General features: G+C 39.6%; 1 protein-coding gene across 3 annotated transcripts in view; it reads left to right on the forward strand.

Moving 5' to 3' along the window:
- Nucleotides 1-18494, forward strand: part of LOC137175748 (cytoplasmic phosphatidylinositol transfer protein 1-like) — an 81591-nt gene that overhangs the window by 42667 nt on the left and 20430 nt on the right. For all 3 annotated transcript variants that reach the window (XM_067581602.1, XM_067581621.1, XM_067581612.1), the window contains exon 2: nt 15437-15585. In XM_067581602.1, coding sequence (XP_067437703.1) covers nt 15437-15585 — 149 coding nt within the window. The remainder of the gene's footprint in view (nt 1-15436; nt 15586-18494) is intronic.

Raw genomic sequence — 18494 nt, forward strand, 5'->3', positions numbered from 1 at the left:
TCATTTCCTCTCTCTCCTCCCCACAAAAAATACTTACTTCCTCACTGTTTGCCACCTTCATGTAGAGCACCTCTCTTTATTATTCTCTCTCCATTCATTAAATAGTCTCTCTTTCTTGCCGTCCGTCTTTCAGGTTCCTTTTCGCTCCATCACTCCTGCCATTCGTCTTGGTCTAAGTCCCTTTCTCTCACTTATTCTATCTTCCATTACCTCCCTCTCTCCTTGTCTTCACTCTCTTTTTGGCTGGGTCCTGTCTCCCTCTTCATATTACCTCGTGTCTCCCTCTGTCCTCGTATCCATTTTTCTTTTTTAATGGGCTCGGGGCTCTGCTCCTCCTCGACGGGAGCCCCGCTTAAATGTTTTTTAGCCTATTCTCCGTTTTCACACTCTTCTCGAATCATAATGCACCCAGCACCCGAGCCAAATTCTTACTGCAGCATAATCATTGTTGCCCCTTCAATAAGATTTCAATTAAACATGTTTTCATGAAATGGAGATGAGTCCATGTGAGAGCTCTCATCATGAGGCGATTTCCACTAACAAGCTCCCACAGAGACAGCTGCAGCTCTTATAGGGGATATTGACATTTCACAAAATATTGTTGTTGAATGATGTTTTTATCTTATAACGTCTGCATATACTACAAAATACAACGGTTCTCAAACTTTTTGGCACTTAAATTGAAGAATGTCTTCTTGGGACCCTCCATATGTGTTAATGGATGTATTTTTTAGCAATGATGACTATTTGCACTCCTCCAGATGTTGTTATTGTTCTATAGTGTTAATAAAAAAACAATTGAGTAACCCTTTACATCATTTCCCAGCTGTTCACTAATCCCATTTTCTCCCAGATTATTGAAATTTCATCCAACATCTTTGCATGTCAGATCCATTCTGCCTATTTCAGGCAGTGCTTGTTCGACTAACTTGTGTTTGACAAGTGTTAACGAAGGTAAAATGATACTGTTGATTAGTGTGTTATGGAGTAAAAGTAAAAGTCAGCAGGAAATGCTGAACAGTTAGATGTCACTCTTCATCATTTTGCTCAAACCTGATTTTTTTTTTAATTGGAAATGACAAAACTGTTAAGAAATGTAATTTATCTGTAACGTTCATTTTCATTTCAGCAATGAAATTGAAACCCACGTACAGTTGGATAGCAGCGGGCCATTAATTAGGCTGCTCTGACCTACCGCGTACCTCCATTCATGTTCCTCCCAAAGGTCTCCCACATCCATCTCTCTTTTTTTTTTTTTTTTTAGCAAATGCAGGCAGGCATGAATTAATTGTTCTGAATGCATACTAAGCGTTCAGTTAATGAATACAGTCAATTAAATATTCACTCAAACTGTGAAAATTACTTAGAAAATCTGCCAAATTCTGTTTCTGTGCGGCTGATTAATGAAGGTTGTTGAGGGGGGAAAAAGGTGTTGAGTGCTTTGTGTTTGTGCTCGAGGAGGGCGGGTATGCAGTGGGTTACAGATCAAACACACACACAAACAACACAAGCAGTCAATGTACAGTATGCATATCTGCCCACTATGAAAAGACAAAGCCGGTTAACACACAGAGCATAGAGCATATGTTCAGCCCCCCCCTTCCTCTTGCACACACACACACACACACACACACCATGATGGCATGTTACAGAGTGCTCTTTACACCACTCTCTTGTGACACACACCGGCTGCAGCAGCTGTGGGCTCCGATCTGCAATTCATAGCACACTACCACGACCTTCACCTCAATGGCAACCGCTAACAGGGTTCTAGCACAGCTCATACATACAGTCTGTTGGATTTGACTTGACTTCCTCTGATATCACTAGCATTTTTCACTTCAGTTTCCTTGATAATCAAACATTTTAATTAGGTATTAAGGGAACATTTAATGTGGAAGCATCAGCCAAGTTGCCTGGCATGTCTAAAATGCTCAGCGTCTGCTCCTGGAACAGCAGGCTTCCAGTAATATTCTCCATGTAGACCTACCAACCTGTAGGTAGTGTAGTTATCTGAGTTATCTGAGATTATCAGAGTCAAGTACTTTCCATATGCATGGTATAATAATGTAATAATCAGTGTTTTTTCATTTGTTTTTTGCATTGTTTTGCGGTTTTTGACACTTCTGTTGGGTTAAATCCTTGGTGAAATACATTCTTATCTAAATACAGGATTAAACTTTACTCTCACTTGAATGATACTTCCTCTTCTCCTTCTTCTTTGTGTCTCCTTCCATTCTTCAGTCATCATGTCGTCATCTCCCAACATCTTAGTCGCAGGAAAACATCCATCTATCTGACTCATGGCATTAGATTTGTATGTATAAATGTGTACTGTGAATCTGTGTGTGTGTGTGCGCAAGCCTGTTCGCATGTGTGATGATATGATGAATAATAATAGCTCAGGTGATAAATAGTTGTGTCTTAGGCGAGGCGAGGCGTGCGTCCCGGGTGTATGGCTCAGCTGGCCAGCACTTGATCCCCACATTAGCAGGAACTTGAAGCTGACAGGTATCAGGTTGAGTCACAGGTGGACACATCAGCACAGTTTGCTTCACTTAAAGGTCAAGATAGCAGCCATCCGAATAAATATACAACCATTTGAAATTAGTTTTGTTGATATTCCAGCAGTTATATGACCCTCAAATGGAGTTGTGTGTGTTTGGATTGACTTTGACAAGTAATCAATAGTCTGCGGGATTCAACAGTTTTCTGTGCTTTCTGTTTTTAAGTGTATCAATACCTTTTCCCTATATCAGCAGCCTAAATATTGTCTAATAGCTTATATGGTATACTATATATGCTTTTAGGCTGAATCTAATACAAAGACAAAGGTGTAATACATAAGAATTTTTCCCCACATATGGAATAAAACCAATTATGTGAAGAACTGCCAACAATCGGTTAATCTCTCAATTAGATGGTCGACAGAAAATTGATCAGAAACTATTTTTAGACCGTCAGACAAAACAAGACATTTGAAGATGTAACCCTGGACTCTGGGAAAACAGGATGGACATTTTTCTGATTTTTTTTTTTTTTTTAAACAAAGAATTGATTACTTATGAAAATAATCAACAAATGAATTGATAAATGACTTGATAATAAAAAAAATAGTTACAGCCCTAATTATGTCTTAGTCAATTTTGCCTGATGACCCCGAATTAATGGTAAAATCCAAATTGCTGTATAAAAAGTAATTCCCTTACAATCTATACATATATTGTATTGGCCTGTAATGAACATTGATTATTGTAGTGTAAAAAAAAAAATGCACAATTGGCTTCCTGTTTTGAGATTAATCACCATTATAGAAGCTCTTAAGCTTTTGATTCACGTATACTGTAGCAATTTGTTTGACTGCCCTAAATAAAAGGGCGACTTTGAATAAAATCATCAGTAAAACAATCAAATATCAAAAACAGAGATTGGAAGCACATTAGAAAACTATCTTCCAAGCAGACATTGTTGTTTCATCAGTTAAACCAGTTTTGCATGTGTGTTGCTTTCATAAGCATGTTGTAACACAACCAATGTCTTCTTTTACTGTCAAACATATACTTTCTGTTTTCTCACTCCACCATGTGTACCTGTAGGGACTGTGGGAAAGACATCAAGTTTCTTGTGGAGGACAGGACTGAGATGTTTCTTCTGTCCTGCATGTTGATTTCTTGTGTTTATATTGCTCAGTTTGTTCAGATTGGCCAACACCGATAACTTGTTTTTGTCTTGTTTCTCTCTTACTTACCCAATTGCTATCTTTTACTATCTTTTTCTGTCTTCATTTGCCCTTTCTCTCTACTCTCCCTTGCCTTCATACACACACTCACTAATTGCACTCCTGGTCCTCTTATTGACTGCCAGGCCTACAGCTGAAGGATAATCTTATCTGGAGAGAGCAGCCCAGTGCACTGCACACTGCCACCCAGTTGATTAAATGTGCACAGAATAGAAGAAGAAGATTGCGTTTTTCTTTGTTTTTCATAGGTAATGAAACTGCAAAGTGTCCATAGCTGTGTCTGCATTATGGGGTCGTGTATTTATGCGTTTAAGTTATCCTAGCTACATTTTTTATTGAATAAAAGTGAGTGGATGTCTCATGAATTTCGACATATTTCTTGGGGGAAGGTGTTCTGCTCAAGACTGTGTTAGATCTCCCAAAGTTTTCAACTTCACTTCTAGCAGGTTCAAAATCAGCAACATTCTTGTTAAAGCTGCGATAGTCAAATTGTTTGAACATATTAACATCACCCAATGTCTGGGGTTGCTCTGGGATCTCTGCCATTGAAAGTCATAAGCAAACATATGTTTTAAAATCCATCATTCCTAATCCATTTCTCTTTGGTGCACCCATTTTCTAACTGGCTGCTGTTGGATATTACGATTAAAAACTCTCATCTATCTAAAACAGTCAGGTCATGTGGGAACAGACTTTTTACAAACTGGACACCTTTTGTGTAGATGCCAAAAGTGAATCATAATCATGAAGAAATATTGGTAGGTTTCAACAATGACAGAAACTTCATTCTTCTTCATGTTCCCAGTTGTTTCCTCAGATTGGTCCTGTACCTTTTGTCCACACACCCACCAACCCCCCCCCCCCAAGCCACTATTGCCCCGTTAATGCAGCCATCCATCAGTATGAAGGGCTGAGTGTTTGTGGGGGTGAGAGGGGAGGAGCTGATTAGTCGAGGGAAGTAACAAAGAGTCAGGTTTCTCCCATTATTCGATGTTCCCCAGAATTTTATTTACCCATTTGTTTTCGTTAATGGGTGTCATGAACTGCCCGAGCTTCAATCCTGGGCCTACACAACGTTTCTGTCCGCCTGGATGGTTTGCAGCTACAGGCATGCAAACGGCAAACTGGATGCTTGGTACATGTGCTTTATGTATGTAGTTGGTTCTATTCTTTTGTTACGCAGTGACTCACACCATTTTTTTTTTACTTTTGCTTTTTGTTCAGCCTAATACAACAATTAGAAAATGTTTAATTAACAACTTTATGATGTTTATCTTCATCAGGTTCATTGGAACCTTTAGTACTTCCTCTTTATACCCTATCTCCATGTAGACATGTTTGGTCTAACACTCCTCACGTGTGGACTGCTATTAGTGATGTCTTAAAGAATAAATATCTACTTAGGTCATGTTTTAAAAATAGCCATTAATGAAAGAATAGCCCACCTTTCTCCTTGCACTTCTACAGGTACTCAGTGTGTGACCATAATAGCACTATGTACATACAGTACACATCTCCCACACAGACTCAGTCACTCGGTAACCAAGGATAGCACACTGAGCTCATTTATACAAACTGTGAGCCAAGGACTATTTTTATGCTTTCGCTGTCATCTCCATAGCCATTTCACTCTTTCAGGCAGAAATTGAGCAATTACAATCACATGAGCTTTGGGGCGTGAAAGGTTTCTTTTTTTCCCTTCAAAGTTGCCCTTACAAGTTGTCAGTGTTTTAGTACCTGCCAAACACAAAATGGTCCCTCTGTTGGGCTGCCATAGTGCTCCTAGAGGGCATGAATATGACCCTCCTACAAGTGGAGCACAGTGATTAGCAGAGCTATTAGTGTAGCTATTACTTCACATTGACATTCAGATAGAGAGGTGTGCTGACCTGGCTGTTGAGGAGCACTGCTGTTTGAGTGTAGGTTAATTATGCCCTCACCGATACTTTTGTTGTTCACAAGAGTCTCTGCCTAATGTCGAGGACCTCTGTATGCAGAAGGTCATTAATCCTGTGTCGCTAAGGGTTAACTTTGAAAGTGATCTGTAATAAATTAGTGAAATACTCACAAACTGAATAGAAAGTGCTAACCTTGTTTTGAGGAATATGTCCTTCTTCTACTTTTATTTATTTGGCAAATGTAGCTAGCTCCTTCTGGTTGGACCTTTCTGGTTGTGAATGCTACATATTTCAATTTTGCAATTCTGCTTGTGTTGGATCACAATATGTTTCATTTGTGAATGCAAATTTTGTTCCCTCTAGTAAAACAGAATTTGCCCTAAAATTAACCAATTAGCCGTGTTTGTGTATTTTTTAGCTGGTAAAACTTGCAGCTTAATTGAGTATTTACATTAGTAGATTTTCACAGTAAAATGTGATGCCGGATGAAATGCTGGACAGATTGATTGGCCTAACTCTAGAAATATCAGTGAAACAAACCAAGGAACAGAAAAAAATCCTGTCTGAGCAACTAAATGTGATGATAAGAGTTAGGAAAAACAAAACAAAACAAAGCAAAGGGGTTATCAGATGGAATGTCAACTCTGAATTACATAATGAAGGTCAGCAAACCAGGATATCCTCACAACATTCAACATGTAATCTAAGGACAAGCTTAAAAATGTCACCAGTGCGATTACAGTTGGACATCTTTGTAGTATCCAGCAGAGTGTTCATAGCCACACATGCTTAAAAGTGCTGTTTTTTGCCAGATGGGTGTGGTTTTCACTCCATTTCAACTTTTAATATGCAACTTATGCTGACCTGAATCGACAGCAAGTAAACAAAATACCACAAGAACCACCATATGGTAAAATAAGAAAGACTGGTAAACACACACAGGTTGTACAGTGTCTGCCAACACTTTCCATTTTAAAGTCCCCTTCCACTCAAAAATATGTTTTTCTTCTTGTTCCTACATTTGGATGTTTGAGCTTCGCTGTGCAGAGTTTAACACTAGAAGGCTGTTATCACGTTCATCTGCTGAAAGTGGAAAGTTTCTCTGTATTCTTGAAAATTTGATTTTAAGGGTTGGGCCTACAAGCATGATTTGTGATATCACGACTAGTTTGGAAGCCAACGTACGTGAGTGTGATGTGGAAACTTGAAGCCTCCAGTGCACAAACACTGAGAATGACCTTTACAGTGAAGTAGGAGGCATCTTGTCTCCAGCAATTAAACTTTAGAGATGAAATAGATTTACATATTCATATCATTTGGAATTTCTTATGAGCGAGAAGGAGTAGATGTCATTTTAAGGATGTGATAATTATACTTTTTTTTTTGTGGAAACCCCATATCAGACACACATGATCGCTCCAAGCAGTGTATTTTTATATGTCTTAATACATGTCTTGAGGAGATCTTTAAAGTATTTTTTACTAACACAACCTTGTAAAAATACATTCATGTTATATGACTTATTTATAACAGAAAGCTTTAGTTTAATGAGTTTTTAATCATAAAATCTTGTAAAAAATACAGTCATGCTGTTGAATAACAAATGTTAAATTTATTTTTATTTATTGTAAAAACAGCCATTAACTATAAATTTATAGACCCTAAAAAACATTTATCAAAAATGTGAAATGTGTGTAAAAATACGTGAAATTTTTACTGCACATTTTATGTAAATTAACTGTAAACTTCCTTTTTACAGTGCATATTTACATATTCCCCCTGCTTCTGTTTGGTTATTAGCTGTGAAGGGGATTTACAGTCATAACTATCATCCCTCCTACACTCTGTTTCAACATGTTTCCTGTCCTTGCTGCTATAGAACAAGTGACACACCAGCAGTCAAATGGAGTGCAGCTAAAGTAAAGGAAAAAAAAAACAACAACAAAACACTTAGTTAGCTGTTCTCTGCATCTGAGCCATAAATTGAAGTCATTCTTTGCTTACTCTTACTAAACTAATTCAACGGTTGCAAATGGAGCAAAGTGTTTGGCTCTCAGCCAATGTCCCATTTCCATATACAATTAAAAGCCAAGTTGAAATGCTACCATCATTGTGCCAGTAAAACCAGAGCACTTGAGCTCCATATCTTTTAAAGAGTGTTGTTGCACTGAATAATGAGGGAGGTCATCTCTCAGTGGACAGAAAATGATTCTTCTCTTTCCTCTAATCATTCTTGCCTGTCTTGGTTTATTGGTCTCGTTGGAACTTTTTCTCCCCCGTCTTTTGTCCACAGAGGCCTGGAAATGATGATATACAACACCACTCAAAAGTTTAGACACGCTTTCTCATTCAGACAAATGGGAAGGTGTGTCCAAACTTTTGACAGTGACGTTTACACCACCAATCATACCTCCTCCTCTCCCTCCCCAGTGTTTCTTTCCTTTCTGTCTTCCTCCTATCCTTTCTTCTCTATCAACTCCCTCTATCCCTTTGTCTACTTAGTTTTAACTCACTTCCTCTTTTGTCCATCCTTTTTTTTCCTCCCTCGTCCTCTGATCTTCATTCTCTCCCTCTTTCAGCAACAGCACCGTAGCTTTACGTGACCATGCAATGAATCCTCTTTCACCTCACTACTCTGCTTCCTTCATGATGGTGCTGTAGCGTTATTGACTGCAAAGAAATGCTGAGGGAGTCCAGATAGACCATGTATTGATCTATACGGCTTAACGTTGCTATGTTGGTTATTCGTATCGTGTTTCTCCAGTCTAGAAGCACGTCTGGCTGTCTGACAGCCGGTCTAGACCTTTTTAAGCCCTTTTTAAGATGTGAGCAGTAGTATTTTGATAACGGCTGGAATTATTTGTGTTCAAGGCTTTACTGAGTGAGGATGCAGTGAATTCTCACTGACAGGCGAGGCCTGTGCTATTAAATAGGAACACTTCAGGTGTCATGGGTCCACTTGATTCTGAGGAACCGAGACCTGACCCAGGACCCGAGTCTAATCGGGTTGGGTCTGTATGTCTATATATCCGATACCTGAGTGGATCCAAACGGAGCCTAGTGTACGCTGCTCAGCTCTGATCATCTGGTCACTGCTGAACTTATTTTAGGAAGATCAGTCCGAAGATTTTCCTGAGGAATTTAATTCACAGATATTACATTTATCATAAATTTATATTAAATAAAACAGAGTAAATAGGTTAGAACATTGTCTTTTGTCTATCACCCAGTTGGTACCGGAGGTGGAATAGGATTACATGTTATTATAGGTTATAAAACTGTGTTTGAAGCATATATACAAATTATTTTCATTTCTATGACTGTATATTCTACTTAAGGCATTATTATAATAATTTTGCTGCTCTTTCCCACAGTGGCTGCTTGTTAATTGATTGAATTAATTGATAGCGCATCAGGCTGCCGCCGGTGTTTGTGTTCTCTCTCTGTTCGGGCCGACCACATCTTGGATCGGGCCTGTTGTGTTCAGGTCTGGCTGGGTCCCTCTTGGGTCGGGTCTCTCTTTATTGGAAATGAATTTTGAACCAGTGAAGACCTCTACTGACTTTTCCTTGGCCACCATAAAGTTGACATCTGTGGGTTTAAGTGAATTGTCTCAACAACTATGAGATGAATTGCCGTGAAATTTGGTACAGATGTTCATGATCCCTTCAGGCTGAATTGTTATAACTGTACTGTGTTAATATCTGCTGATTTCTGACAGTGGGACTAGAAGCTCTGCGTCGTGAAATATTTTTTTTTACTGTTGGATAACAAGACAACACGGTAGTGAATGAAACTTGCCCACAAACGTCTATTATGCTAAAGATCAAGTTTCACAAAGGCACACCTACTCGTGAACAGGTGGCCTTCACCAGGTTGAAGGAAGAAATGTTTTTTTCTTACATACTTAACTGGTATTAACACTTTACAAAGAGCCCAGATGATGATGATGAAAAAATCTCTAACCCGGCAGGATAACAGGCTGCTAAAGCGGCAACTATTGAGTCTTTATGCTTTCTGTTTCTAAGACTCATTTCTATTTGTACAACAAAAGGATGCAGCAAAGCGAGCTTTTACACAAGTTGCATTCAGAGATTTGTTTAGAAGCTGTTTGCAGGTAGAGACTCTTCAGTAGGCAGTTGTGATTTCACACCTATCAGAATGCAGCCCTCTCCGTTTGTGGATTTGGGTTTCAACGACCTAGACCAGAACCCTGTAATAGGGGGTGATGATGACAACACACTCTGGTTTATTGACACTGATTAACGAGCACCATCAAACCAGAGTGCCTTGTCATCAGACAAATCGAATAAAGACAAGGCAAGTACTGGCCTCTTTGTGCTGGCTGCGTCATGTAGCTAAATGATCGATCACGCTGTGAAGATTCCAGACAAGAGACCGAGTGAGTAGTACTTCATTGCCGCAGCGCTTGCTGAAGTGATTGCCTGTTTTGTTTCAATGGGGGGAAAATAACAGGGCTAGTCAAACAGTTAGTACAAGGTTTTATTTGTTGTTGTGCAAACCTTCCCTAATATGGAGTGCTCTATTTTGGCCTGTTTGTGGATGAATACATTCATCATGGTGTTCTCAAACATTTCAAATGACCACACCGGCCTTCATAAGAAGCCTAGATAATATATGTACATCCTTGACATTTTTAGAAGATGACAACTGCTACAGCTTATCTGTGATAAAGCGAGTGGAAAAGGACGTCTCTAGTCTAAACGGACATTAAATCAGGCTGTCACACTTAACTGCTTCTGCTACCCCGTGTCCCAAGTCTTTATTTTTGGTCCGTTTCTACCTCTCTCTCTCATTTTCTGCAACTTTGTCCTCTGTCCTCTCCCCTTGGTTTGTCCTCTGCCTCAGTGTCTCTCAATCCACATCACTCACTTCCCTCATTTAGTATGTGGGGAGCATCTGCATTATTTACAGTAGCTCTCAACATGGCACCGTTGCTCTCATCACAGCTCAGAGCTGTCTTTTAGAAATGCTGCCCTTGTTTTTGAGACTTCAATGAAAAGGTGAAGTTTTTATTAATGGAGCAGATGTGGCTGCGGTTTAAAGGAGTAAAGAAACTGAATCGGTGTAAGGTGAAAGAAAAAGAGCCTGCTGTGCAATCAGGTCTGGCTGTTACTGTATATTCAGTAAGGGATAAGAGAGGTGATGTAATAATTTCAGTTCATTCAGCTTCAGTTATATGCTGCATTAATAAATTAACACACAAATGGCCAGAGTGGTTTTTTTTTTCATTTTAAACACTGAATTACATAAGCTTTTATAACCTCGGCCATGTTTGAAAACGTGTGCATTTTCTATCTTGACATTCTCTGTAATTAATTTATTGTGACTGAGTAGGAACTGTCTCAAAAGTGAACACACTGCTGACAGACTACATGAAACCAGTAGGTTGCTCAAGTCTGATCACAGACCATTCATGTTAAATAAATGTAGTTACTTGTTTTGTCGATTGCGGCTACACTCGGTCCGGTGTTTTATAATACGTGAAGATCGGTCATTAATTTCAGAGCTGTAGTACTCGCTGTGCTGCGCCGGGCCTCACATTGTGTACGGGTCATTCCAGCTCTGAATCTGCCGACACTCAAAATGTCCTTTTAGGTGATGCGTTTCATAATCCTGCAACTTGACAGTCCTCCACTGCACTGCACTTACTGAACTTTTACTTCAGTGGCTGGCTCTGTGTTCTGCTGCTTACTGCTGCTCACGTTGGTGTAGGACATTGTGCACGTGGCTCTTAAAGTGGCTATAATTAATATTTTTATATTAACAATTGATCACATGTACAGTACCAGTCAAAGGTTTGCAGCTAAAGAGCCAGATGATTTCCTCAGGAGCTGGTGGAGACCAAAAACAGAGCTAAAAGGAGAGTGAATATTGAACTTACATGCATCAGGTGGATAGAGGTGGCGGGGAGGAGGGGGGGGGGGGCTGCAACTGACAATTCCTTTCATAATCAATGAATTGGATGGTTATGTTCTCAATGAATTGTTTTGTCTTCAAAACATCAGAAAACAGGGAAAACTAGAGCTGAAAGTCATCTCTTAAAATTGCTTTTCTGTCTGAACAACAGGCGTAAACCCAAAGATAGTCAGCTTATTGTAAGAAAAGCTGCATCTCCTCACATTTGAGAAGCTGCAACTATCAAGTACTTGGTGTTTTTTAATAACTAAAATGATAGAAAATAGTTACATTTCCTGTTGATTGATTAATAAGCTACTGGACTTGCAGAGATTTCTGGCTTTTCATCGCTGTCACTGTGTAATTAACTTGTAGCAGTAAACACCTGAAAAACATGTCGTACAGTGTGAGAAAGTGTGAAGAAAGAGAAGGAAAACATTTTTTTATATAACATGTCTCACTGTGGCAGAAGGTCGCAGCACATCCTGATAACTGTTCATCTCTGATCTTAAGGTGTGGCTGAGTCAGGCGTTCTCCTCAGGGAATTTAGTGTCGGAACAACCTTTTGTTTTGGCTTGATATGTGTGTATGTTTCCTTTCTTAAATGTGTGTGTCCTTCTCTGACACTGCAATCTTTACACGTATACCATTGTCTAGAGATGCCTTTGACAAGCGGGGGGGGGGGGGGGGCGGGGGGGGACTTGGAGCGAACAGATACAGAGGAAGTGAGTCATTGCGTTGCTGCCCCTGTTTAAGTTTCACAGTCAAACTCGTCTACCTCAGAGGACGCAGAGCCGTCGGCCAAGGGCAGATCCCCCCACCTCCATCCCCACCAGCCCCCCCCCGTGCTTACGTTAATCAAAATAAATCAGAAGCTATTCTAATTCATCTCCCTTGTCCTACAGTATGTTAAAGCCTATTCACTCTGGTGGGAGTGTCTAATTTTCGGATGATTACAGCTTTGTGCCTCGGGGAGAATTGGCCAATGAAAGCTCTGCTGAGCATAATAATGACCATCACTACACCTCGATGGATGGAACACTAAGAGATCCTGAGAATTTACATGTATAGTGATTTATAGTGAAAGATAATCGTAAATTGAATGTTGTTTCACCAGGTGATGGATTTTTTTTTCCAGTGTAGTAATTTTGATTAATTTAATTATGTGTAGTCAAATAGGTGTGAAAATGGATACATGTACATCCAGACAACAACTAGACAACAACAGTAACTATGTGGCTCACAAATAGTGCAAGAGTGTAAGGATTTGAGTAATTATTCGAATTCCACAGGCAATAATCTGTTTTTACTGTTTCTCTTTTTTTTTTGTTCTATTGAGTTTCATGGCGCATTGACAATTTTCGCCCAAGCTATGCAAATCCCCAGCGATAGGATCTGTTGTGTGTGTAGCTGCACGGTTTTGCATCTTTCCACCAGGCCTGATCTGATGACCTGATTGTTTCATTTATTTTAGCAAGTACCTGTAAATACATCAGAGACTCGCAACGGCAGCTCGGTGCTGACACCGTTTCGTGCCCCCTCGTGGGAGCTGATTTGGGTGAGCACCTCACATTTTCCTCTGACAGCGTTTCACAGCTCAGCCAGCAGCGGTGACAGGTAAAGGTCAGGGAGAAGAGGGAGTGTGGAATCCGGGGGAATATAGTTGATTCAGCTTGCCTTCGTTACCACTGAAAAAACTGAAGCACATGTGTGGAGGAGAGGAGCACAGAGGGAAGAGAAAGCATATGGTGTTTGAGCAGGAAGCAGAGTGCTGCTTCACTTGTTCACCGCCTGTTGCAGATAAAAGGATTATAAGCATCACCGGCCATCATTAAGCCATCTTTTTTTTTTTTTCTGTTCTGTTTCCTCATTTTCCCCATCCTCTTACTTCTAATCTGTTGTCAAAAATTTATGTCTCTTTTCTCCGTCTTTGATTTAACTTCAGCCCATCCTTCTCATTATAACTCCTCACGTTGCCCTCCTTTGATGCTCACTCTCACTCAGATCCTTTAAAATCATTCATTCCTTTCCATATCCTTACTTCTACCTTTCTGGGTCTTTTGTCAGTGACAGAAGGGTTGGATTTAGCTAGAGTTTGAAGATTAAAGATCAAAAGTGGACAGAAGTGTTACCTTCAGGGGACAAAGTTGTCTTCATACGCTGAGGAGACTGAAGTCCTTTTGGAGTAGGCAGGACATTAAGAACATTTAATGACACTGTGGTGGTCTGCTGGGGAGGTGGAAGCACGGAGAGGGACAGAAAAAGACTCAATAAACCGGTTAAGAGGGCTATCTCTGTCCTGGACTGATTCCACAATGGTGTGTGAGAGGTGGATGTTAGTCAAGCTGTTGTCAGTCTTTGACAACGCCGCTTATCCAATTTCCATTGCAATATTTTAGTACAATGCATCAAACCATGTGTGTATCACCACTGCAGGTCATATCTGTGTATGTGATAGGTGTGTATATATGTATATACTGGATAAACTTGAGTTTTTATTTATCACTCACTTTTCCTTCTTATTCTGAGCTGCTGTAATGAGTGAATTTCCTCTGTGGGGATCAAAAATTTCATTCAAAATTTCTCCCATTCATTCATTCATTCAAGTCAGTCCACAGTTTATTGCTTGACAAGTATTAAATTGCATGGCAAGTATTAAATTAACCGAACACAGTCTGATGTGTACAAATGCAACACTGTCACATTCATTAAAATAGAGGTAGCGAACTGTGAGTCTGGCCTTTTTACTGAAGAAGTATTATTGTAAGGGAAGCTGACATGACTTTAGTTTGTTTTCTGACCTTTTTCACAACTAAATCTAGAAAATGAGGCAATAAATAAAGAACGAGTTGACTCGGGGCCAAGCAGACAGGCGCTTCTTGGTCAGACTCAACTAAATATTGTTTTTTTTTACGTTGCCATGGAGTCAAGTTTCCCACATGCAGAAATAAAGATGCACAGTTGAACTGTACTTACTTGTTTTGAGTAACAAATATACTGACAATATACTTCCTGTCACCATTTTGCACAATAACAAAGCAATGAGAATTATTCAGAACTGAAAATGAGAAGATACAGGTGGGATATACAGTATTGTATAATATTCAGAAAGGGTGTTAATTTTTTCAGCTGATGATGATATAATTAAAGCTTAAGTCGCGTACAAGTTTACTCTAGCTGTAATCTGTAAGTGAATGGCTTTGTTGCACAAACAAGTACACAAATAGTGCAATAGTGTGTTTTAGAATTGCATTTGATCTCAATGTCACAAGTCCACTTTTGACATTTGCTAACAAAAAATTAACCATAAAAAAAAGCAGACCAGTTTCTGTGGCGCAAAGTCTGTGTTTCATTACTAGTTCCATTTAAATGACGTCCAACACTTACACAATATCTTTCAAGACTCGATGCAGACTGTGGTGACTCAGTACTTGAGACCGTAAACACTTGAAACTTGAGGTATAAAGTTAATTCTTGACCTTTGGAACAACAGATGAGAAAACAATCTCATTAGATCCATTTAGTAACTGTTCTGGGACTTTGGCAGTGCACATGGTGATCATCTAGACAAGAATTCCTTTTAAGTGCTCAGAGAAAAAAAAAAAAAATTGAACGTTTACAATTACACGACAAACCGGGCAAACTCCATCTGCTAATGAAGACCATGTGATATAATGGAAAGCTCCTGAACAGCCATTAAAAGGATGTTGTCGTGAGTTTGTTTTCTCAACCTGACACTCGACTTGACCTATGAACATCTGGGCATCTATACTGACTGCAGTACGTCTCCTGCCTGTTACACTATGAACTAATGTATAAAAGTTTCCTGTTGCCAAACAATAGCAACTCATCCTTCCTTTCTGTGTGTTTTGTCCTCCAGTACCAGATCGGGCAGCTGTACATGATCAGTAAACACAGCCATGAGCAAAGTGATCGAGGGGAAGGAGTGGAGGTCGTCCAGAACGAGCCCTACGAAGACCCGACACACGGCCAAGGACAGTTCACAGAGAAACGAGTCTACCTCAACAGGTCAGCCGAACACGACTCTGCTACTTTGTTGTCTGTGTGTGTGTGTTTAATTCATGGCGTCAGGGTTTCCCCTTACACTTTAACGGCAGCTTCTAAGTTTTATGTCTCCTCTGACCCACATGACATGCTGTGTTTATTGGTGGCAAAACAGAGGAACTGTTTTGCCACCATGGCTAAAAGGTTAGAGAGGAACACTGCCTACAGAAACTTAGACAATGTCAACAGTAAATTCATGATAAAAGGCGTTATTCTAAGACTTTTCATGTTGCTACTTTAAAGGTTTCTATAAGTTAATTAAAAAAATAGATTGTTTACCACTAGGGACTTGTACTTTTGTTTCAGGACTTAGCCATGACCTTTCCCAAAGTGTACAAGTCAAAGTACAAAGTATAGTAGATATCTGCATATCAACTGACTAAGATTACATTCAGCCATTTGATAAGGATGTAAATTGCAGGTTGTTGTTTGAATTTCTTATCCATCACAGTTATACCAACCATACTGATGCATCCTGTGAGCCTCTGTCTGGAACTGTTATGTGTATATGTGTGTGGGTGTGTGTTTGTGTATGCATGCAAATAAATGTGTGACCCCTACACAAACAGCACAGAAAACGAACACAAACAAGACTCGCAGGAATCAAAGAGAGAAGACAGAGAATAGGGTGGAGAATGTGTGAAGAACAGAGAGAGAGAGAGGGAAAGGAAATGACAGAATGAGAGAAAATAGGGCCAGGAGAGTAAGAAAAGAGAGAGAGGGGCGGCAGAGATGCTGGAGGCCATTTGTTTGAGGCACAAATACCTGTGTCAGCGTTCGCTATGCTGGGGAACTAATTATGTTGAGTCAGCATAGCTCTGCTCTGCAGAGGAAGAAAGAAGGCAGGCGTAGCAAAAAAAGAGGCAAATTGGGTTTCCATTCAGGTATTTTCATTCAGTTTGCTCTTCATTGAATCAGAGAAGTAAGGATATGAATGAAACATTTTGTTAACAAGTTCTTCAATTTCACAGAAAATGTTTTTACACCTGCTTGAGGCTTTGAACACGAGAGAAATCATTGGAGTCGTTGTATAATGGATGAGGCTTGGACTATTGTCTTTTTACACCAATTAAAAAGTAGATTTAGATGTTTTAAAACCACCATACCTGCATTTTTTAAGTCTCCACTGTGTTTTTAAGTCTGAATGGTCTGTATTAAACTTTGTTTTTGTGATATATGACCAAATATTACAAAATTCAACAGATTAACTAAAACTCTATTAACGCATAGAAGGAATTTTAATAGAGAGAAGGTGAATCCAAACCACCCAAACTCTGCTTTCATGTCCATTTACGTCTGCAGCGTACACAGAAAAAGGCATTTGACCTTTCCAGACTAGCTGACACTATGAAGATAAAATGTTAATCTCAGGATTGGGGGGGGGAAACACTAGATGATGCATAAATAACACTCACTTGGCTTGGCTTGAGTCCTGCTATGAAAAGGGAAAAGCTGCCTTGTTATAAGCTAGTTTAGTTTTAATTGAATTTCCAGAAAATCTGCAAAAGAAATTGCAAATTAATGTGTGTTTCCATCTACTGCCATTAAGGGAATATTAGGAGTTGGTCGTCGAAATAAAGTCCTGATGGTGCTAATCCTCCGGTCCATTAAACCACTGCAGAAGTCAAGCATAATTGACTTAATATGATCAAACAGACCAGAGAAATTTCCTGCCTGTGGTGTTTTTGACCTTGGTGTTAGTGAGCACTGTCTGATTCTTTGCATTAGCAAAGTGAAACAGAGGAAAACTAACTCACACATAATGGTCAGAAGACACTTTTAATGACCAGGCCCTTTCTACATGACCTTTACTCCAGTCCAATCACTGACACCCTCATAATCCCTGATCCTGATCTAGCTGTAAATTATTTTACCAATGTTTTTAACTCAGTTTTAAACAAAGCATAGGCTCTGGCTAGACACAACAAAGACTCTTGTCATTGGCTTGCCTTAAGAAAGTTGAGTCCTTTACTAATTCCTTTTATAACCCCAGTAAATCCTGGAAAATGGTTGAATCTACCTCTAACAATACCAGCACTCCTCTATCTGCCTATGTTGCTAATGGCTTTACTCAGATAACTTGAAATTTGCGCTGCTTTTAACAATCATTTTGCTGCATCTTATCGTTTTAGTGTTGGTCCCAACGGTTTTGTGGAAGAACATAGGTCATCCTTCTCTAATGCTACTGCTGAAGTAAACCACTCAAGCTTATCTCCTGTCTCCAGTAGGATGGGAGCTGATGCTTTATGCAATATTGATGCGCGGAAATCAACGGGTGATGACAAACTGAAAGCATTTGCTTTGAAATTCTCAGCACAGCTAATTTCTGAATATATATATAACTCAAACTTTCAATCGTAGCATTACCTCTGGCATCATTCCTACAGTTTGGAAGACTGCCAGTGTTCTTCCTCTCCATAAAGGTGGTAGCGAATCTGAATTGAATAATTATTGTCCAATCTCAAAATTATCTTGTCTTACAAAAAACATTTGAGTCACATAATTTTATTCTTCGCTTTCCATGCTAACTCCATTTCAGGCTGGTTTCAGGCTTAAGCATGGCACTATTTCTGCTACTTTCTTTAGTTATTAACAATCTCAGCATTAGATAACAAACAACACTGTGCTGCTCAGGAGGTAGCCGGTTGTCCACTAATCGGAAAGATCAGCAGTTCGATCCCCAGTCCCTCCAGTCTGCATGTCGATGTGTCCTTGGGCAAGATACTGAATCCCAAATTGCTCCTGATGGCTGCACCAGGCAGTGTGTGAGTGTGTGTATAAATGTAGATTAGATTATATCTCCTGATGAGCAGGTTGGCACCTTGTATGGCAGCCTCTGCCATCAGTGTATGAATGTGTGTGTGAATGGGTGA

The sequence above is a fragment of the Thunnus thynnus genome, chromosome 3 (genome assembly GCF_963924715.1).
Source record: "Thunnus thynnus chromosome 3, fThuThy2.1, whole genome shotgun sequence".
NCBI classification, from domain to species: domain Eukaryota; kingdom Metazoa; phylum Chordata; class Actinopteri; order Scombriformes; family Scombridae; genus Thunnus; species Thunnus thynnus.